Source organism: Helicoverpa zea, chromosome 5 (assembly GCF_022581195.2).
Source record: "Helicoverpa zea isolate HzStark_Cry1AcR chromosome 5, ilHelZeax1.1, whole genome shotgun sequence".
Lineage (NCBI taxonomy): Eukaryota > Metazoa > Arthropoda > Insecta > Lepidoptera > Noctuidae > Helicoverpa > Helicoverpa zea.
In genome coordinates, this window is record NC_061456.1 from 4,779,071 (window position 1) to 4,801,994 (window position 22,924).

Consider the following 22,924-nt stretch of genomic DNA (forward strand, 5'->3'; position numbering starts at 1 on the left):
ATGTTGATGTTTTAAAAATCTGCATTCAACAAAGTAAAAACTAAATAAAATTTTCAACAATTTAATTAAAATTATTTTTTTGACTAGAATTAATATAATCGTCGTCATTTGAGTCTGTATTTATAAGTTGAGTGGGTGCTGAGAGCTCGGGCCAGGTCCGCCCATGAATGTTTTTAGGAAGTCCATTGGGAACGGAAAGATGATTGTGGAGTTCTTTTCAGCTGATATCGAGCTAAGCGACTGGAGGTACCGCAACTGAAAAAGAAGAGCATTATTATTTGTTGTCAAACTATTTAAGTGAAATCTCCAACTAATTTCTAAGGAGGTCATCATTATGTGAGAGTATTTTACCTGTAATGCCATAGGGTTGTCTATCATAACAAGGGAAGCCTCCTTTAAAGCTTTGGACGCTTTAATTTCTCCCTCGGCCGCAATAATCTTGGCTCTGGCTTCTCGATCAGCTTCTGCTTCTGCAGCCATCGCCCTTTGCAGCTGCACGGGCAGCCTCACGTCCTTTCTGCAAACATTCAAGTCAGTTATTGCTTGAGAATAAGCGTTAAATCGAAAATCATGCATTGTGCTTTTAGGGGTCACATCTAGTCTACTTCTAAATACAATACATTACCATCACAGCCATTACTACAGAAAAGCAAACCTTGAGTCGACCTGCGATTCTCAGTCAAGCACGGTAAAGGGTCCACTTAGCTAGGAGTGAAAAACATCACCGCTACACTGAGAATAGCCCCTTGGAGAGATAAAATGGAGAGACTGGAAATGGAAGTCAGTATTTGAGACATATGTATTGCTTCTTGAAAAGAGAACATTTGAATATGGTACACAAGGAGAAGTAGACTGGAGGGTGGCGTTTGCTAGTGCTGTGGATGATGACGTGAATGAATGATGTGCAGGAAAAAGTGCTGGACATTAAAAGGATATATTTACATTCTCATTTAAAGAAGAAAAATACATATGGCGTTGAGTGATTCAATAAGGTATTCAAATACTGGCTTACATTTCGACCCTCTCCACTTCAACTCCCCAAGGTTCAGTCGCTTCATCGAGGCTGGCTTGCATCATGTGACTTATCGCTTCTCTGTCCGACAGCAGCTGTGCCAAATCGCGCATGCCCAGAACATTCCGAAGTGTCGTCGCTGCTAGAAGACGCGTTGATGCACTGGAAAATGAAACGAATTACAATGTATGTGGGTGCATTTTTTAGGAGCTCATTCAAAAACTGGTTGTTAAATATTGTAGAAGTTTTACTTCAGTAAGTAAGTGAGATATACCATATTGGAATTCTAAAATGTTTACATATACCTGTAATCTGCAACCCGGACAACGGCATTCAAAGGCTCCTTGATGCGGTAGTAGACGACAGCATCCACGGCGACTGTCACTGAATCTCTCGTCAATACCTGTAAACATGTAGGAAGGTATTTATGCAATGTTATAGTTATATATATTATATATATATTATAACTATGCATATAGTATTACAGCAGGTCAGGTAGCAAGATATAACTACTATATCAGTGGCGGATCCAGCACTCAAAAAAGGTTGTGGGCACATTCATCATACACCATGTGGGTTTATAATTCATATCATTCATATTATATAAATTCGGTTTATTTTCCTGTAAGGGGAAGAAAATAAATTATGGAGTATATGGTGTAAGTACGTAAGGGAGTGTTTGTATAAAGGAAAGGGGAGTACATAATGTATTAAAGAATTACCACTCTACACAATGAAGAATATAAGGAAGTAGGTTGCATGTGTGCCAGATCTTTCTGGGCAAACGCGTTTGTCTAGACGTAGTCCTAAGTATTTTGGCAAGAATTAACTTAAAAATGATCAAAATTTATTCGTCGCGTGTTTTGGTATATTTTTTTATTTTGGCTTATATAATGAATGTGTTCAAACAAACTGAAAGGATGTAATTGTAACTGTGTGGCAGTTTACTGGATGGCATTTGCCAAGTTCAAATGTCGTGGGAAGATGCCGCTCTCCAAGCGACATCACGACGCGAAGCCTGATTAATTTCGTTAGAACATATGGTTTTTCAACGTTTTGTACTCATTGTTCTATAGGAGACATGAATATTTGGTAACTGACTAAGTTTCCTCGTTCTACACTACGTTTGTAGGACGTCCTCAGGCACGGTGGAGTGATGACTTGCGCAAGACGGCTGGCAGGAGCTGGATGCGAGAAGCCGAAAATCGATCTCAGTGGCGTGCACTTGGAGAGGCCTATGTCCAGCAGTGGACTGCGATAGGCTGATGATGATGATGACTAAGTTTACGTAAGTTCTCGTTTGCTATTTGAATAAGACCATTATCATTACCTGCTTGCTTTCTTGCTAGCTCCCTTTGATGGCAGAGTTAATCGTACAATAATAATTTATCACTTGTAATAACGAATTAATACACAAGAATGCACTTTCGGCAAATGTAATGACTACTTAAAGCGGCCTTGGTTTAGTGATACTCACTACATAACAGTCGTATGAAGTAGGTACCTATGTTCTCTGATAGTATCATTATCACCAATTAGCGGTTATATCATACAAGATCACTGAGCCGATTGTACTGATTTGTGAGGCCTTGGTATAGCTTAAAGATGCTACAATTCACACAGTATCTAATTATGATGATGCACAGCCACAAACAGAGTGAACACAAATGCTGATCCAAAATGGTTAATTGAAGATGAATCACAATGTACTGTGCAATCTCCAGAGCAAGGCCAGTAATAAATCTTATGCAATTTGTGTAAGCAAGTATACCTCGGTGCAGGCGCATTCAACGGTGCACTCGAGTGTACCCATTACTATTAAACTCTTATGAAAACCTAGCTTACTTAACGATAACGTAAGTGTAGGTAACAAAAACTTAGGTTATACAGTGATCAAATAGTTGCAACTGTAACAAAAACTGGCCAATGTTACTTGCTTGATAGATATATTTTTTGTCGATCTTACGTTTTATGGCATGTTTTAATCAATTTTCACGAGTTTTTGTGGACCCTACCAGAGAACAGAGCCACTATGTACCAACAGCTTATTAACACGTTACTGCAGTATGTTCGACGCCCTAATTCTATCATTACACGGTGTAATCGTCGTTAATTCATCCGGCAAACAAAACGTATCCAGGTCAAACGGGCCGTCTGTTCTCGACAGAACAATGGGCATGTTAAAATAAACTGTCTTGCATCCTTCATGATATTCACCATATATTTACATATGAACGGCTCAAGTAATTTTTTGAACAACGATAAGTGGAGCGACTTGAACTGGCCTCTTATAAATAAACGATCATTATGAGAACTTACACATGGAAGTCAGTTTACTCGATATATTAAGTGCAAAACTAACAATGTTGATACCAGAATTTCATAACGTGAGAGAATTATGATGGTGACTGAAATAAACCAGACCGACAAATCTTGGGGATCAGATACTTATAAAGGTACCGATGTGCCTATTTTAATGAATAAAGTTTGATAGGAAATTAATCACATAATTCATCATGAAGTTCAGTTTCTTCTTGTGAGTAGGAACTACGAATAGTAGGCGTTAAAATAGTCTCTCTTGGTATGACGTTTTACCTACTAGCAGAAATAACCCACTTTTAAGAAATTGGTTTATGAGATTTTGTTTGAATAACAACTGTGCTGTTTTTGTTTTGATTGCAAAGATGTTTGTCTTTAAGGTGATTTTTATGTTATTTTGAACTTTTTGAGTTTAGTTCGCTATTAACGCGTACATGGTGACACTCACACATAATATTATTTGATTTATAACATGTTTGGGTTTTAAAAGAGACTGTGACCCTTGAGTTTGTTTCGGCGTTTCTTTTCAGGGATGAGTCAGTGAGGAAATGCCGACCCCAGCGTTCTTAAAATGACGTGTAAAAGTGATGTAATGTCCAACTTGCAAAATAAACAATTTCATTTCATTTCATTTCAACTAATTTTCTATTTTATAAGAGTTATTGATACTGACCGACTTGATGTATTTACGCTTCAAATTTATGTTCAGCACATGTTTTAAATCTAGCTTCAATAATAAAGTAAATAATGTTACCACGTGGCTACAACAAAACGGCTCCGGTATGGCATTGGTATTGAAAACCGTTAACCCAGTTGTTCCCGCCATTCAGCTGGCTAACGATTAATTGATGTGGTTGTAAACTATCAATCAAAGTTTTACGACATGTAAAACAAACGTTTCTTGTAAACCAATTGTCTGGAAATCGACCCAGTAATCAGACACTATTTGTAGACAAGGGCGCGATACAGATTGATTTTTTGAAACGCTATTTTGTAGAATTCATAAGACGTTACGCGTGATTTCAACCCACGGAGATGCAGTAAGAAAGTTAGGTCTTAAAGTAATATTAAAAAGTTGGGAATGGAAAATGTTGATTAAACATTTCTAGAAAGTTTACAGTTTGTAGTTTTTCAATGAATTACGGCTATACAAACCGTAAAACTGTGAATGACTTCCACAAAACATAAACGCTCAAAATCGCAAAGAATGCCACTACATCAATACGCGAAACACTTTTATAACAAAGCTGCGGTAATTACATAAATATTACTGAAAGATTTACCTAAGTAGTAAGTACCGAATAAATGCGTGGGTATGTTTATTTAAATTATTCGCGTGTTTATTTTGCACTGAAAGCCACTGACCCGAGTTGGTCATGGCTTGGTTTAGAGTACCCGCTCACTGCACACTAAAAAGTCAGCCGACAGTTACTCGACTGGTTGGCAATTTTAAAGAGAGCTTTCAGTCAGTCTGATACCAATTATACCAAGTATCAGCAAGTATCAGACTGTCTTGGTATTTTGGTAATGTGGGTACAACCATTCACCTTCATACTGATTGATGAGTCACAACAAAATATCGACCGACTAAAAGTCTGCAGTGTACAGGCAACTGCCAGACTCGTAATGGACGTCATAAAAATCTGTTTTCAGACATATCATAACGTCTGAAAACAGACTTGTATTATAGGTCATTTGATGTTTTTTTTAAATACAAGGTGATGCATTAATTCTAGATATAATATAGAAGGTCATTCTTATCTAGGTAGATAGAAGGTGAAGTAATTTACGGTTAAGTTTAACAAGATGAACCCTCAACTGTAAACCTTATTATAATTAGTGGAGTTACGTCTTATATCTACTGCAATTCGTCCAAGTAACAAATAACTTTGAATAGACACAACAGTTGATTGGAAATATTATTACTGTAATAAGTAGCCATAACTAAATAACTAATGCTTATAATTCAGACACACGGAAAACATAAAATGATACGATTAACATTGAAGTTACATAATTTGTAAATGAAGCTGAGAATAAATAAAGTATCATTATATAATTTCGCTTTGCACACAGTATGAGATAAATTGATTGATCAAGCATAAATCGTAATCAATCGATTGTGACTTAAGTGGAAAACTGAATAATGATACTATGATTGACAAGCTGATTAAAGCCTGTAGTATGTAATATGCTTCAAGCATTAGTATTTCATTTCGTTGTTATCTAACTTAACTATTTCAAACGACGAATTACTCAATTCATGTTAACATTTAGTTCATCTAAATCAGAATTTTAGCTTCTATTGCAGCTATATAGCTACTAGAAACTATAAGACCTACTTCTAGTTAATTATCTTCATTAACTGTAGAACAAATATGCATTGTTTACAAAGTATGAATGGACAGTCAACTCGTTAATTCATCTACCGTCGAAAGAAAACAAGTAATACCTTTTTACAAAAAAGGGCTTCGAATATTGCGACAGAAAAATACCCTTGACTATATAGTTGTTTTAGCTATATTATAGGTTGCTTAAAATTATAGCAATTAAGTTCGAATAACCGTTGAAGTTACTGAGACATTCTTACCTCCTGGGGAGGAACGTCAAAGGAGACAGTTCGCAAGTCCACTTTTCTATAAGTATCGATGCAGGGAAGAACGAAGAAGAGACCGGGACCTCTCGCACCTCCCTTCCTTACTCGACCGAGACGGAATATGACGGCTCGTTCAAATTCTTGCACGACCTGGAAGTTTAGTCAGCACAGTTTAATTAAGAATTGATATAGAGCTTTTGTCTGATATTAAAAAGAGTAATGGACTGATAAAAGAGCAAAATGCTACTGTATTTACTCTTGCATAAAGCACTATATTGCTTACTAAAAAAATCTGATTCAAATAAATGATCAGCTTATAACAGCGTGCATCAATGTTCCTCGTTATTGTTTTGTTGATAAAACTTCAGCGAGTAATTTATACAAGTTTAATCAAATTCCAAACTAGTAGAACAGAGTTAAATATTTCCATACAACTCCGAATTAGGTTCTTCAAACATCCGCTTTAAGATTGATTGTAATCCATCAGTAAATTGGGTGGGTCAATAAATTAAAGTAAAACAAGGTACCTTGAAACATTCGAAGAGCGAAAATGGAAAGGTGATGATCACGAGCAGGAACGATAGGAATGTTGCAAATCGCTCTATGCATCCCACCGCCTCTGGATTCGCTGCCACACACAAAACATTTTTCGGTTAATTTTAAAAGGACAATCAAAAATCTCCGAAACCTACAACACTTTGGCCCATATTACTATTCGTAACTTTATCACAAACACAATATTTATCGCAAAACTCGAACATAGGTTAATAAGTGCGACGAAAGCGCGAATTATTTAGTTAAGCCGCCTGCAAGCTTTCACTCTTATTGTCAAGGTACTTACGCATTTGTATCGTGATAGCGCAAGAAGTACCCGTATCGCAATCTAAAATATTCAAATGTTCAAAATTAGAGCTTATTTAATTTGTGTTGAGACGCAAGCGCACTAAGTTGAGTGTTTACTCACGACTGGGCACGTTGTCACGCCTAGTGCTTATCGTTCTTAGCTCCGTGCGCATTTTGAGAGCCCGCCGTACCTTACTGTGTTATTATGTTATTGTTATATCGGAGGGAGGAGCAATAAATTCGCAATAACAGCGTATTACTCGGCTAACAATCGCGGACTGCGCTGACATACAGTCTAACTTACTGTCAGAAGAGTCCAGCTGTTTACACAACCCAAAAACTACACTGATTCCAACTAAAAATATCAATTACAATGCGATGTTCCACAACAATAAGAAAGCTATAAATCACCGTTGATAGCGTTTAGTGAAAATGTATTTACGTATTTCGAGGTAGCACTCCACTTCCCCCGAATCCTTGTCGTAGCAACCGAAATCCATGTGGTACGTGAGATCGCAAAATGTTAAATGCATTGACCGTTTTGTCAATCGCGGTAAAGTGGTCGTGTCTTCAAACCGCTGTCTATATTGATACTAAGGTGAGACGCGCGGAAGATCAGGTTGTTGATAAAAATAAATAAATAACGCACTTTGAGCCATAACGATGGGCGGGCGCGGGCGCACACCGGGCCGCGGTGCTCCAAATTGTGAGAATTAGGTATATTGGGGCGTTCCATGCGCCGCTGCACTACATAAATTATAACAGGATGTTTGGATAATAACTGCGCGAATATCAGATTGTTTTACGACAGCGCGGGAGCGCCGGATCTCAAGAGCAGTCATTATGACAAGTACCAACTGAATTTACGTTTCGTATATAAAAATGATGTGGAATGTCTATTTTCAGTATTCATCATCTGTACAATGCCGTTTGGTTTGAACAGCTGTGTTATGTAATGTAGCCGGTGAATAAACTATAAAATATTTACATCACAAATCAATTTGTTGTCTAAATATTGTAGCAGCTGTAATAATAATTTGTTTACTAATCTCATTAAATAAATGATTGAGAGACCAAGCTTTCATTTTAACTATTTATGACTACTAGAGAAATATTTTATAACACAAAAGTTGCGAACGTTTCATGAATGTATGTTTCAGGTAAAAAAAAAGTATATTTTTACCTGCTTAATAAGCACTAAAAATTTGTCGTTTCACAAGTATGGTTTACAAAAAAATTGCTTCTGAATTTGTGTTGAACAAATGCTCCGCACCTACTTACTTGTACCTACGTGCTTATATTATTTAATTTGTAGTGTAAAGGTACCTACTATGATAGTATCCCTGATCAATTAATGCTCCATTTTAGCGTCAGACCTAGGTAGTCATAGGAATATAATTCTACATAGGTACCTATTTCAGAAGAAAAATATTTTACTCAATCTTAAATAGGTCACAGACTTACCCAAGTCGGTCGATGTCCAACTCACAAAGCTATCTTTGATCTCCGTTTGACGTCCCCTGGTTTATAGAGCTAGGTACCTATTGAAGTTATTTTTAGTTCTTGAAATATTGCAGTTTAACGTCAACCTACGATTTCTATAAAACGATATTTTCAAATGGTTCTACATGATTAAGAATTTCGTCGAATGGTGTTACAGGCTTAAAGTGTGCAGTGCCCATATCGTTCTCGTCGAAGAAGAATCCGATTGTACCTACTTAGTCGTTTTAGAAGCTCTTAACGATCATCACTCAAACACTAAGTTGACACGACATATACCCATGTTGCGTGATATTTTTCATAGACGTGTGTCCGAAAGCTTTCTCTAAAAGTTGAAAGCTGTATATCACAGAAGAAAACCGCAGAAGAAGACAATTTTGGTCTAAAAGTTTTTTATCCATATTCACGTGAAAGTTCCCCGAAGTTTAGGCATTAGCCTAGAATTTACCGACCTTATTAATTAGGTTAGCGTATTATACGTCGGCTCCTAAAATAAATCTTTTTAGTTTGAGCTCAGTAGCTCGACAGTTAATCGTTGAGCGTTGAGGAAAAGGTTGCCAGTTTGATTTTGTACGTGTAAACTTGATGCTATGAAAATGAAGATCAACTCGAATTACTTCGTCAAAATCTTATCAATTGTACCTATGTGGCTGTAGGAATGTTAATGAATATAATTAATATAAATAAATAAAATAACTCATAATTAGTAACTCACCGGATCCAATGTATCATATCTCTTCAGTATAAAGTGAATGCTCTATTTGAATATGTTTTTCACTTTGGCCGTGACATAAGTTGATGGCTTCTACCCATGAATAATATATTCAGCCATCTGCATCAGCTGTCATCAGGAGTAAAATAAAACGGGGTCAGTTCTAAATGGGAAAGGTTGAAAAACACCAAATTCTGGTCCATTTGTTTATTATCTTGCGAGATAGAAAAGTCAACAACGATATTGTAGTATGGCGCCCTGCCAACTCATCTACTATTCGATTAGTAACGGGTTTTAGTTTCACATTTACTTTAAATTAATATTTTACGGCAATACCGCGAGTTTTCAACGAATGGTTTGTAATTTAATCGAACTAGTGATAGGTACGCGATCCTTGGTAGTATCTTCTCAGCATGTTGCGTTCGCGCTTAACTAAATCTTAAAATCACATCTCTCGTATGAATCAAGCCTGTTCTGTCATTTTATACCATTATTTTCTCTACTAGAAAATGGCTAGTCATAAAGACTTGCCCATTTTCGGATTAACCAATGTCTGTACTCATTTCCACATACATAGGAAAAACAAAACACATCCAATAAATTCAGAAGATTTACCATATGTATAGCAACATATCTTTGATCAGCGACTATGTAATCAGACATAAACCACACACACATACTCGCATACCGAGACAAACCAGTAAAGGTACTACGTTGTTACAAAACAGTCAGCCATAGAATCGAGAATCGTGGGGATCAATCGACTATTGTTAATTTTTCACTTCTATTGTTAAAGAGTAGTTGAATAATCTTTGAAAAATTAAGCTTTTTGATAGCAACAATGACTATTATAGGCAATTTGTTTGGTGAGTATACAGTAATATCAATGAAGTGATTGAGAAAAAATATGAACTCCGGCAAAATAACAATGAAATAATTGCAATATAGGGAAGAAAAGTTGCAACACGTATGACGTGACGAGGCTGACTATACAGTAGGTATGCTTGACCTATATAAATAAAGATTTCTTATACTGAAAACCACAGCAAAAAGTTTTGACATTGAGATGTGGTGTATCAAAAAGTGTAGGCGACATTATTACCAGCAAAGCTCCAGACACCGAACTGGACAACCTTATATGACACAATAATGTCTCAATCACACACAAAGTCTAGTTTATCTTATCTCCACATAGCTTGTCGGGCTTTTAACATAATTGGCGAACATGAAGCCATTTCATCACGTAGGTAGGTACGATACTAACCTATTTCCGTCAGTCCCCTGGTTGTAATGCATGATAAGCAGTTCATACACTCTAGTTGCATGTGTAACTGGGATTTCTAAATTGCTTGCTGTACACTAGTCTAGCATACTGATATGATCATGAGGTGATATATACAGAAGGTAAATACTTTGATGTTGATGTTACGGCTCAGCCCGTAGAGCGGCTATATCTTATTCCAGCTGGCTAAAGCTGGGTGTAGCCGGCTATGCGGCAAAATTTTCCTTAAGCGCCACTATTTTTTGTGGAACAACATCTCTTAATATCAAGGTTGAGCGGATCACCACCACCGGCACGGACACCGGCCCGGACATCTGACAAAAGGGCAAACATCCAAATATGACGTGGGCTTTATGTCGTCTAAGTTGTTGCCTGGACTTCAGCCGTAAAGCGGATCTGTTATAAAACGAACAAGTGAAAACGTAATTGATAAATATACAAGTATTTTTTTTATTAGCTGCTGGGAAAATTCACCAGTTTTCATTTAGTACTGGATACCATCCCATTTACGACAAGTTCCGTTTGATATAATATTTTGCATGTTTCTTATTTTAAAAGTATCTCGAATTGGAACTTCTTAATATTCATTTGTATCATGCACACGTGATTCAGGATGCATAACGAGTTAACCAGATGTATTACAGGATATGTTTTGATATTTAGTCACCGGCGGCAAGCTGAGAGCCTGTTTGATTACTTCTAGAACTTTACTTGTTTTATAAATACTTTATTACTAGTAGATCTTTATACTTCGACGCATGATTCACAGGCAACGCCCCATTGTTAGACAGCATTTTTTCTTACCACCATTTGTTCTAGCTAGACTGGACCGAAATAATTGCATGCAATTTTCGAGCATTGTTTTTAGGATTTTGAAGTTTTTCCCGATATCCGAGTGTTCCAAGAAATGACACCAAAGAAGTAATCAGTTTGATCCTATTTTTGTGATTTTCAAATCTTTTATTATAGAGGTAGTCATAATAGCATTCATCTTTAATAACAGCTGAAGCAGAAAAAAGTGTTACCTATTTATTTTACCTGAAACCAGATTATTTTTCAAAAAGTATACCATCTGATTCAATTGTACGTCTATCATTTAAAATGTGCATCCATTCATTGGTGGTAATAAAGTTGAATCATACTGAGTCGTGTATTATTCAGTCGCTTTTGATTCTCATTTAGTGTGATTCTAGCGTGCCAAGAAGTAGCGCCCTAATTTACTTCGAAGCTTACGTCACACTCACACATTTGTTTTGTTACTATAATGTTAATCTTACGAATTATGTTCTGTGTTTATTTTAAAATAAAAAATTAAGCCCCAAGGCTTGGTTTCAGTGGTTACCGTTAAAGTGACTGTTAGTTACGTAGTAATAATTAATGCTATCTGCCTGATAGCGACTGCTAGCGTAATTTCTGCCATATATTGCTATCAGAGACCTGTAAAACCAAAAGTAATAATTAAATAGTTAGTTAGCTAAATAAGTTCCTGATAGGCTATCAGCAGCCGGGTGAAGCTAGAAATAAGTATTTTTGTATTAAAATACAGTTCCCTATATTGCTACGTATAAATTGATCACGCCATTTTCATAGTTAAATATAAAACAAGTAAGCAACGTTGCAGTTTCAATTAAAATATTTAGCAGTTCAAATATTTTTATTTTATTTACTGAACGGTTTACAAGTGTTTTTCTTTCATTATGAAGATATTTAGGCTTCGTTATTATTTACGATAGTTACAACATTCTTGAAATAATATTGATTGATAAAATTTTTTGTTCGCATTTTTATCAGACTTTGTTACGTTATATTGCTAAAGAGTTATGTGGAGTTACTAATTGTGTGCCTTTTAAGGCATACCTAGGTGTTCTAATATTTGAACACTTTAAGGAAGCTAGACAAGTATGAAATCGGAATCGAACATGGGAAAATCAATGGATTAGGAAACTTTTTTTTGTGGAGGATTGCAAACACTGATAATCATTATAAGTAATTTTATGATTCGACAGCGTCAGAAGTTATGCTATTTATCTAATTGATAATGAAAAAAACTGTAGTTTACGAATGTCACAGAAAACGTTAAGCTCATCATCATCATCTGCCGAGCCTTTTTCCCAACTATGTTGTGGTCAGCTTCCAGTCTAACCGGATGTAGTTGAGTTTAGTTACCGGCACGAATCTTGAGCTCTGACCTACATCTGCGCAGAAGTGATTTATCAGCAAAGAACCATTCCCGAGTGACGGCTATGACGCGATGCACTGCGGGCCAATCACCGCTTTTGTCCGCCCCCGCGCCTCACTTCATACCACAAAAGGGACCCAATAAATTACTTCTGCGCAGGTGAGGGTCAGAGCTCAAGATTCGTGCCGATAACTATATCAGTGGTAGAGGCAAAATGTTCAGCTAAATATAAATATTATATTGTACGTACAGCTAATGTGTTCAGCTAATGTTAAGTTGAATGTATAGAGGTGGATAGGTAGGTATATTAAACCTGCTATCTTACTCTAAACTGAAGTATAAAACCCGAACTAAACCAAGTTAAAATGCCATGTCACACAAACCCACAATTTCATAGACTTTGCTATATAAATATGTCCGATAGCAATTGCTTCATATGGAAAAGGCTTGCACCAGTTATTTACTATTGCAATCCTTCAATTTTCTATGTACAAGTATGTAACTACTAGATATATAACTAGGGCCTCAGGCGATATATTAAGTGAAGTACTAGTTTAGCAAAGAAAATTATTTGAGACCGCCGTTAGCCGTTTTCCCGCGGTTTCACCCTCGTTCCGTGGGTAGGCACTTATGCTCACACCGGGATAAAATATAGCCTATGTTACTCGGGAAGGTAGCTTAAGAAGCATTCGATAAGAGGCATTCCAATAGTGAAAGAATTTTTAAAATAGGTCTATTCGTTTTTGAGTTTATCCATTACACAAAAACAAACAAAAATAAAAAAAAATCCTCCTCTTTATAATATTAGTGTAGATTTAAACATTCTTACAGTGTTTAAATGAACATGATATCTTTAACGACTTTTAAGAACTAATTAAGAGTCTAATTGCTGCCATCAAATGCTGAATTCTTAATTACTGATGATTGGTTATAATATAAATTACGGACATACTTCTCTTCTCTTATAAGGTAAAGTAAGTAGCTCGTTAATCCTTCTTGTTTGGTTAGTGCGATTTATAAGTATGCCGAAGCATCCTATAGTCATTACAAAATTGGGCCTTCATAACGTTTGATGGACGAATTTTACTGTGCCGACAGCGTTTTTTTTTCTGCTAGAATAAATGGCTTTTTATTTATTATCAAACTAACTTCACCTTCTCAATAATCATCGGAAGTAATTTCGTCTTTTCCCCAGCTAGCTAGGTTTAGTGAATGCTACCTAATAGTGAATGTTTGTCACATCAAGTACCTACTTCTTAATTACCGTCATAAATCATTACTAGAACCAGCTCAACAAAATATATGTGAAACTGTAACACCTGCAAAATAGCAAACACTAACTTCAAGATATTTCATCACGTCAAGTAACTATCGGTCTAAAGTTAGGTAAGTTTAGGGAGTGTACTTAAGTATACCACAAGTATATGATATAACCTGATATTATTTCTTATAAACATTAGGTAACGGAGCTTCGATTGTTATTGTATAATAATAGAAAGGGTCCATGCAAAGGAACGTGCTTAGTCCACTTAAATTCTAGTTTCCAAGAATGTAGAATTAATCGATTTGACTCGATTGATTAATCGAATATAAAAAGAAAATTTTGAGATTTTTTTAAAGGAAACTGTGGACTATAATTGTGTGAAAAAAGAAGCAAGGAAAAAGATACCTACAAGACAAAGAAAGTAATTTATTTTTACGACTACATCATCACAGCTTACAGCGAAACCATTCGGCTTTTGTCGGCTAACTCTCAAAAAGGTAAACACTTAACGAGTAAACAGGCAATTAGCCATTAAATCAGAATCCCTACACCTGTCTAATGCGCCGGCGCAGCCACAAATTCAACTTGCTACACGGCCACGCATCTCAAGTGCGTACCTAGGCGCAATCTAGAGCGAATTTCAACATGAAATACTATGCCGGAATAGCATGTTTTATTACTTTAATTCTATTTAGGAATATAGGTCTCATTTTCAATAGTATTTGCTTTATTACTTCGGCATAGATTTTTCGTGGCAGTGCAAGGCAAGGGATTGTGCTGTATTTTGTTTACCACTGCTACTATGCCTACGGTAACTGTGATTTAATTCACAGCCTGCGTAAGATTCATTTCCGTTCGATAATTGAATAAATATTCCCTGTTTCATATAAAACTAGGGACAGTATTCTGTTGTCAGCATCCGTTGCTTAGATACTGTTTGTTGAGAATTTTAATGTTCGCTAGGAATGTGACAGACAGCTTCCTTTTAAGAAATTCTATGCAGTACAGAAATGACGTAAAACAGAGTTAGTGCGGACAAAGATACACTTTGCATAAGAAGTGGCCTAGACAGCGTGACGGCTAAAATGCTGCATTGGAACGAACGTAAAGATGAACTATTATGTATGACCTTGAACTTCACAATTATAAGGAAAGGATTTTTATATCAGCTGCATGCAATTTCCATTAAGTAATTGTAGGTAATTATTATTTTCTTATTGTCGAATAGGATCACGAAGTGGGTAAAATAGGGCGGTGAGGTACATTTGATACGGAAACTGAATTTCCATGGTAGATACATTTTCTACCTACCTAATGTTTTTATAGGGAAGAAAGTGACTGAAAGTAAAGTAAAAACTATCCAACTTAGCTTCAAACGATTAATAAAAAAAAAAGATTAAAATATGTTTTGACAACTAAGCGCATAAATGCGATGAGCTTTTGGTCGACTTAGTTCGCATTGAAGAAGTGGCATTTTAGCCAGTCTTTGGTTCTTGTCAACTTCAAGCAGGCTAGTTGCTAGTTAGTAATAAATAGCCGAGTCCAGGATAGTGAATCCATTATGTCACGTATGTTTTATGATGTCTTCAATACAGCTTTTTGTATAGGATTATTGGCACAAAACGTTTGCTTTCGTATTGAACTGAACCAAGCCGATAAAATAATCTCTTATTTATTCCCATGGTAATGAGAGCATAAAATATTGATTGTAACATGGTACTGCTTAGTACGAATTGTTACTAGAACTTGATAGTTGTCACATATTTACCCTTCTGCAATGAAAATCTCTCTTCTTTGACCTTTTTTAGCAGCATTTCTTAATATTAAATATAATTTTGTTAGTTATCTCGGAAACTTAGAATAAATGGCTATAAAGTCCAAATAATCATATACGGTCCAAAATGTAATGTTAACCTACTAGACTAGACACATTGATGCTACAGCCATCGTTACTACTAATTTAGGCTGAACATTTCAAAATGCACCCCTTTTATAGAAAAGCACTTTCAAAATCTAGGTGGGCTGGTTAACTTACAACTAGATAATTACTCTAGGTCTCGTTATCAGTAACTTAAGGCTTAAACGTGTCGTTCACACACATGCAAGCTATACATTATATAAGGTTTAATATGTAGCAATTAGCTGAAACACTTTCTAAATGTTTAAAGTATATAAAATCAGTCCAACTGCCGTGGGACTATATCTATTTCGTAATGAAATATTTACACTAAGCAATGACAGTTATATATCGGTCAAGATGTAGAACAACTATTGGACTAGATTCTGCAATATCCTTCTTGTATGTGATTTTTTCTTAGCGTGTGCGTGAATTTTTCTTCGCACCTATGTGCCTACATATATGAACAGCTTTCAAATATTTCTATTCATTACCTACCGTATACCAGAAATGGTGAAAATTGATCATAGATTAACCAACACCAGATTAACCACCACATTTCTATACATACATAATTAAAATGTGTTGAAGAGCCTTTTGGGAGAACCTCAACCCATCTGCCCTTATCCATTTGGTCCTACCCTTCCTCTGATGTCTACTCACATCCATATTTAAAATCTTCCTTATAACATGATACTCATTCCTCCGCAACACATATAGCAGGATTTGTCTAGGTACTTCATAGCTTTAAGACCAATTAGAGATCGATTGATCAAACTACAAGTGACTTGCTGCTTCTCACAAAATATTTAGTGACTAACACGATAAATAAAGCAAGGTTTACCACAGGAATTTCAAGTATTATTTATGAACGTCATTTAGATGTTATGATGCATCGCTGTTTATTCTGCACGTGAAAATGCATGATCAATACATCAAGTGTTATCCGAATGTTACTCCAATTCTTCAATCGGTAGTTTACTATCATATGAGTGTGAGTCATGCTGAAATTATTCATTTATTGTATAACATACCTTTACTGTTAGATATTTGCGTGTCTGTTGATTTATATGAGAAGGCACATTGCCTTTTGCAAGGTATTCGTGATGAGCTCAGTTTCACCAGCCAGAAGCCATTTGAGCGTTTTACCGTTTTGTAGATTACTTAGGGAATCTATACGCGCCATGATTGAGTTTTACATGACTGCCCTAGAAGAAGAAATATAATATGAGTTTTAATAATTTACGCACTATGCATCAGCATGCTTTTGACTGTATAATTTTATAGTTGCCCAGTAAACTAAACTAAGACAATGCCTACATTATGTTCTCTCTGTATCTAGTTTTAACTTAAGTACATAAGTCTAATCCTATGGTTATCCAATTAAATAAACTAATCAACTAAACTAGTCATATTCTCTCTATAAATTAAAGTAGGTACCTCGTAATTCATTTGTTTCCACGTCAAAACAATTGAATGGTATCAAGTGTATCTATGACTGTAGCCTGTAGGTGCATCTAAGGCAGGTGCTTAGAGTGGGGTCCTATATTTATAAGGCGGTTGCGCGTACGCAAGCTGCCGGGAGTGTGTTGTGTCGTTGTGCACCTCAGATACTAACATGCGGGTGAGTTGCGTAATTGAGATAACATTAAAAAAGGATATTTATTATTTTGTTTTTTTTTAAGGATTCGTTTAGTGCAACAGTATCCGATTAAAAACGTTTCAAAAGAAAATTGATTTTCTCAAATTTTGAATACTCGATAAAAGTAAATTATATAATGACTCGTATCAATGTGGATATATGTTACATATGCACATTCTTCTAAAAAGCAAATAAATTATTGTTTGATTGTTACATTACGTCGCCGGGATAATCAAACTAATTAATTTAATTGCTTGAAGTATTTAAATCAAACAACTGCTAACTACCAATTTAAACCAATTTCTACCTACGTTCGCTTAAACGAAAGGTTTCATAATGCAATACTTTAGCATCTCTCCTTTTGAAGCAAACACGGAAACAGCCGGGAGATATAAATCATGTCCGTAGGCAACAAACAGGTTGGTATCTCGTAAATAAACCTCCTTTGAAGTCATTATATCAATTTAAATCTAGCAACTTTTTACTTTATGGACTTCTATAAAAGGAATAAAATATAAAGCTGCACTTTCTTCAGAATTATTTTGTTGCAGTGTATTTTATTTTGTGGTTTTTAAACCAATCTGTGTTAAAAATGTATATAAAGCGAAATACAACTTCAAACATGCAAAAACCTTATCACGAAATGTAAGATAGCAATTAATCTGAGGGAGTAAACATCCTCTTAGAACGAATTTTCCAGATCTCCCCTAAAAGAGTGGGTAAATACAATTTTTGAATGACCAGAGGGCTAGCTTGTTCTTTGGACAAAGAATTAGAACATGGCAATGCAGCCAGTCTTCTGGGCACGTTTCCGGGGAACAGCGATGCGGAGGAGTACTTCGACGCCTAACCCTCAGCTGGTTTTTGATTTTTGAAATAAATAGAAAATAATTATCTAATTAAATCTCTAATAATACAATTCCTTGCAGACGTTTTTGGTGCTAGCATACGTGAGCGCAGCGATGGCGGTGGCTGTACCAGTTGAGTACGGCGGGTATTACGGACATGCGCCGGTCGCGGTACACGCCGCCCCAGTGGTACACGCCGCCCCTGTGATCCATGCTGCGCCAGTGGTACATGCTGCCCCATTGGTACATGCTGTGCAAGCTGAACCTATTGTGAGTATGATGTGAAAGAAGTCTTATTTTGAAAGTATGTTACAGTTTCTGTCTATAAGTTTTTCTAAAGTTTCCCTATAAAGCTTTTTTACTAACAAATATGGATGTAATTTTAGGATGAATCCGAAATAAATGATTTATTATTATTATTATATTTTCGTGAATCATCCTCTTTGATTATTTAGTTTTTTTTTTATAAATGTTGTTGTAGTGTAGTTGTTTATGCTTAAGTACTAGTTAATGCAAGCTTTGAATGCTAGACATCTCTAGCTTAAGTTTTGTCATGTGTTGTGTTTAATGGCGCATTATATTTTTATTTAATAAACAAGAAACTATACGTTATGCTTCCTACGGGCACGTAACTTTGACGTGTCTTCTGTATTTGGAGTTCTGTTTCAAACCCAGTGTTAAGATAACGTAATTTATCAATTTACGGATAATGCTTTTATATAATACCTGGCCATATAAAATTAAATACCTATTAAATTATTGGTCCTTAGTTACGTGGTCCTTACAACGTTTAATTGTCTTTGCAGTCCTATCCAAAGTACGCGTTCAACTACGGAGTGAAGGACCCGCACACCGGCGACATAAAGTCACAACAAGAAGAGCGTGACGGAGACGTCGTTAAAGGTTAGTGTTAAACGGCTTTTGAACTTTGCTTACAAACTAGAACATAGTGAATGTGGTAACAACTGAAGAAAAACAAGCCAGGGGGCTAATGAATGGACTGCAGGTTTGCTTGAAGCTGCTGTTGTTCCCACAGGCAGTGGGAGTAATATGATAATTACCGGGTGGCTGGTAAAAAGGCTAAAACGAAATGTATTTATGTATCACTGAAGTTTTGACTTCAACAACTTGTTACCACTATGGGTAAAAAAGCAAAAGCGTATTTCGAAAAAAAGATTTTCGTAAGAGTTCTGAGAGACCCAGCAATTAAATGCTTATACTATAATTTACGTAAATAATTAATGTACAGAGTATAGCCATAAGTGTACATAGGTACCCTAATTACCCAAACTCCAGATAGTCCAAAGACCACCACAACTTTGCTAAGAGTTACCAACTTATTTCCTCAGGAAGCTACTCGCTAGTGGAGCCCGACGGTTCTACTCGAACGGTTGCGTACTCCGCTGACGATCACACCGGTTTCAACGCCGTCGTGCACAAGTCCGGACATGCGGTTCATCCGGTATGATTTATATCTCAATCATTCCAAGTTAAAAGCACATATCTAAATAACATAATATCCATATTTCAGTGCTGCATCGTGATGTTTATTTACCGTTATTTTTCAAGAATGACAGCTAATGGGACCTCGAAATTACGTACGGTTACTACTCATAGCTCCAGGTCTTACACTTTCAGCAATTTCAATCATCACCCTTTCATGCCAATGGCAGTTCTTATTAAAATTGTTAGTTAATATCGACGACCTTATAAAGGTCGCCGGAAGACGCTGGATGCAGGTCGCTTCCAACAGGTATCTGTGGAGATCAAAGGGGGAGGCCTATGTTCAGCAGTGGACGTCCTATGGCTGAGATGATGATGATGATGAATCATGCAGACGACTTCTCATACACTGGCTAAGAGTTCAAGTTTTTCGAATTATTTAAGGAAGTCAAAGACTAAAATAAAAATTGTCCTCTCATTTGTAGAAGTATGATTTTTCACTGATAACTTGTCATGGGTCAACATTACACAAACCCGATTTCTCTGCGATTGCGAGCCGACGGCGTCTCTTGCGCAAATACTAATGGCGCGTGCGCTTATAAGGAAACGCTGTGAACTCGCGATTCTTGGTCAAACTACTCCGAAATTCCCAGATAACAGCCTTTGGGCGTTCCTAGAAAAATACCTGATAGGTAGTTGAGTGTTTTGCTCATTGATAAAACTGCCTAGGACTGTAAACGTGTGGCATGCCTTATTACCATTGCTCTAGATGGCTATTTCGTGCCTAGTTTTTTGTCTAAATCCGATTCTCTGTTTCTTGATGTTTGGTGAGATATTTTTTGCTCGCGCGTTCCGGTATGCCCTTTGCGGGTAAATGGGATTGATGGCGTTTGTATCAAATTATCATACAGGTTAAGTTTATGCAGTCGTTTTTGTATGTACCTTAGAATAGTACGTGGAAGGAATTTGTAATTGACACGTAATTTCCTCGTATGGTTACTCGTGTGTTAAACCCGTTTAGTACAGCTTTCGTCTTTGAACATCCTTGGCAGTCGTTACGGGTAGTCAGAAGCCAGTAAGTCTGACACCAGTCTAACCAAGGGGTATCGGGTTGCCTGGGTAACTGGGTTGAGGAGGTCAGATAGGCAGTCGCTTCTTGTAAAGCACTGGTACTCAGCTGAATCCGGTTAGACTGGAAGCCGACCCCAACATTATTGGGAAAAAGGCTCGGAGGATGAGTACAGTTTTCGTCTTAACTTTTGATAGAAGATGACATTTTTTTATCGATAAGAGGAAGTTATACTTAGGAAGTTCTAAGTCTAATATCGCATTACAATGCCTAAGTGTCGAAAGAAAAGAATAGGTACCAGGTTATTGAAAATAGTAAAAAAGTTTCTTTAATAACAATTGATTACGGGTGAAATGTAACGGTTGAGTAGACGCAACCTTGAACCGACGCGACACGACTCATGCGCAGAGAAATTATTTGCTCCGTTACAGATTCGGAATTTGAAGTTTCATAAGTTCCTGACTTTAATAATTTTCTGTTCTGGTTGTGAATGAAGTTATATTATTTATATTTATCCTTTAGTAAATTCATCACTTTAAAAGGGTAATAATATGTCATTTTATTTTATTAATTTACTCGTGCCTATGAAAACTGAAGATGATACCCTTGTATACATCACTGACATTTACTAGTATTTTTGAGTATATGACATTTATTTCTAAAATTTCTCTTTCCAGCAACAAGTGGCAGTAGCGCATGCGGCTCCTATTCACTACGCAGCTGCACCCATCGCAGTGGCTTCCTACGGCCATGGCTACGGCCACTAGCCACCTAAATATTACTACTTTATGTTTACGACACAATACTATCTAGTTATGTTCATTTGTTTATATCGTTCATTAGTTTAAGGATGGGGTCAGGGTATGCAAGCACAGGGTTAAGAGAGTTTTCGAATTTTGAATTTCGAATAAAATTGTTTTGAACTTCGAATTATTTGCTCTTTTGTTTTTGATTTAGACATGTTTAGTTTAAAAAAATTAAAGATTAGCATTTTTATTGTGACATGTTCGATTTTTAAAATGAATTGCTACAAAAATTGGTACGATTATGATAAATATTTGTGTTGGAGGATTATTTGAGTAATAAGAGTTTGTGGATATTTATTCACATGTGTGAATAACTTGCCATTGTATATGAAGCATCTGAAGTACAATTATCGATATATTTATGTATTTAAATCGCTTTAAATGCTTTCATCGTAGAATTTAGACATCAGCTATAATTTATTTATAAACAAATAAATGAGTCTTTTGTACCATTCATATTATTGTGTTTAAGTTTTTACTAGATATAGATCGCGTTTCTAAAACTTTTCATTTCAGTTTCATTTGCCATGATCTCAATATTTTGACATTGTATTTTGTTTTTTACTAAAAATCTGTCAAAAGTGTTTTCAAACTAATAAAATGTATAATTTTGTAACTATTATAAGAATCACTTTGTAAAACTATTGTTGTTTTTGTTTAACCTGTGAAAAATTATCATTACTGATGAGAGCTCAACCTCAATCCTTCTCCATGTGAGAGGAGGCCTGTGCCCAGAGGGATGATAAGAAGGCTGAAAATATATATATTTTATTCAAATACAAATATTCTTTATTGTGGTACATATGTAAACAGTGAGTTGTTACATGGCTTTTAAATTGTACACAGCTATGACCCGCCATAATGGCATACAATAATTTTAAGGTAACATTTTATAACATTCGATTAGATTATAGATTAATTCACATAATAATATCAAGGCTGCAATTAAAATTATAAGCATAAATTATAAACATAACCATAAATTATAAACTCAATGAAAATTAAATAACATCATCCAAATAATCTTTTAGAGTATAGTAACATTTTATAGTAATTTAAACCGTGACTGTCAAAAAGTATGATTCCGTACAGTTTGGGGCAGTTTTTACCAAATATTAATTATAAGAAACTATTAACGCATTGAGATACACTACTTTGAACATATAGTATAAAGGCTGAGTCATGATATAAATTGGTTAATATTTCATAGAACGCTAATAACCGAGTGAACAAATGGCCCATTAAGATACACGAATCATCTTCATAGGCATGTAATGGCGTATTTAATCTTCATAGCGTTTATTTAAATACAAATATATTCCTGACATTGTACAATCAATTCAATTTATGAAGACAATTTTACTTACCTACTTACTTAGTAAAGTTACTGTGTTCGACGCAAGTATAAGTACCTAGATAGCAAAAACAGTGGCAATTAAATCACTTCATTATCATCCTATATTGTATCATATTCTTACATAACTATATATCTCGAGTATGAGGGTGCGGGAT

General features: G+C 35.8%; 2 protein-coding genes across 5 annotated transcripts; one reads left to right on the top strand and one right to left on the bottom strand.

Moving 5' to 3' along the window:
- Window positions 1-45: 45 nt before the first annotated feature.
- On the bottom strand, window positions 46-7,542 carry LOC124630540 (band 7 protein AGAP004871-like). Of its 4 annotated transcripts, none has more exons than XM_047164489.1 (8): window positions 7,213-7,403; window positions 6,769-6,810; window positions 6,455-6,555; window positions 5,922-6,077; window positions 1,318-1,415; window positions 1,013-1,174; window positions 352-517; window positions 46-255 (listed from the first exon to the last, which is right to left on the bottom strand). In XM_047164489.1, the coding sequence occupies exons 1-8, from the start codon at window positions 7,301-7,303 to the stop codon at window positions 121-123; spliced, it is 951 nt and encodes a 316-aa protein (XP_047020445.1). In that variant the 5' UTR covers window positions 7,304-7,403; the 3' UTR covers window positions 46-120. The 4 variants fall into 4 exon arrangements, with proteins under 4 accessions (XP_047020445.1, XP_047020446.1, XP_047020448.1 ...); XM_047164490.1 differs by lacking the exon at window positions 7,213-7,403 and adding an exon at window positions 6,892-7,194; XM_047164492.1 differs by lacking the exons at window positions 6,769-6,810; window positions 7,213-7,403 and adding an exon at window positions 7,420-7,542.
- Window positions 7,543-17,160: 9,618 nt separating this feature from the next.
- Window positions 17,161-22,016, top strand: LOC124630489 (cuticle protein 8-like). The gene is made up of 5 exons (XM_047164423.1): window positions 17,161-17,228; window positions 18,176-18,364; window positions 18,901-18,997; window positions 19,444-19,556; window positions 21,284-22,016. The coding sequence occupies exons 1-5, from the start codon at window positions 17,223-17,225 to the stop codon at window positions 21,371-21,373; spliced, it is 495 nt and encodes a 164-aa protein (XP_047020379.1). The 5' UTR covers window positions 17,161-17,222; the 3' UTR covers window positions 21,374-22,016.
- The last annotated feature ends 908 nt before the right edge of the window (window positions 22,017-22,924 follow it).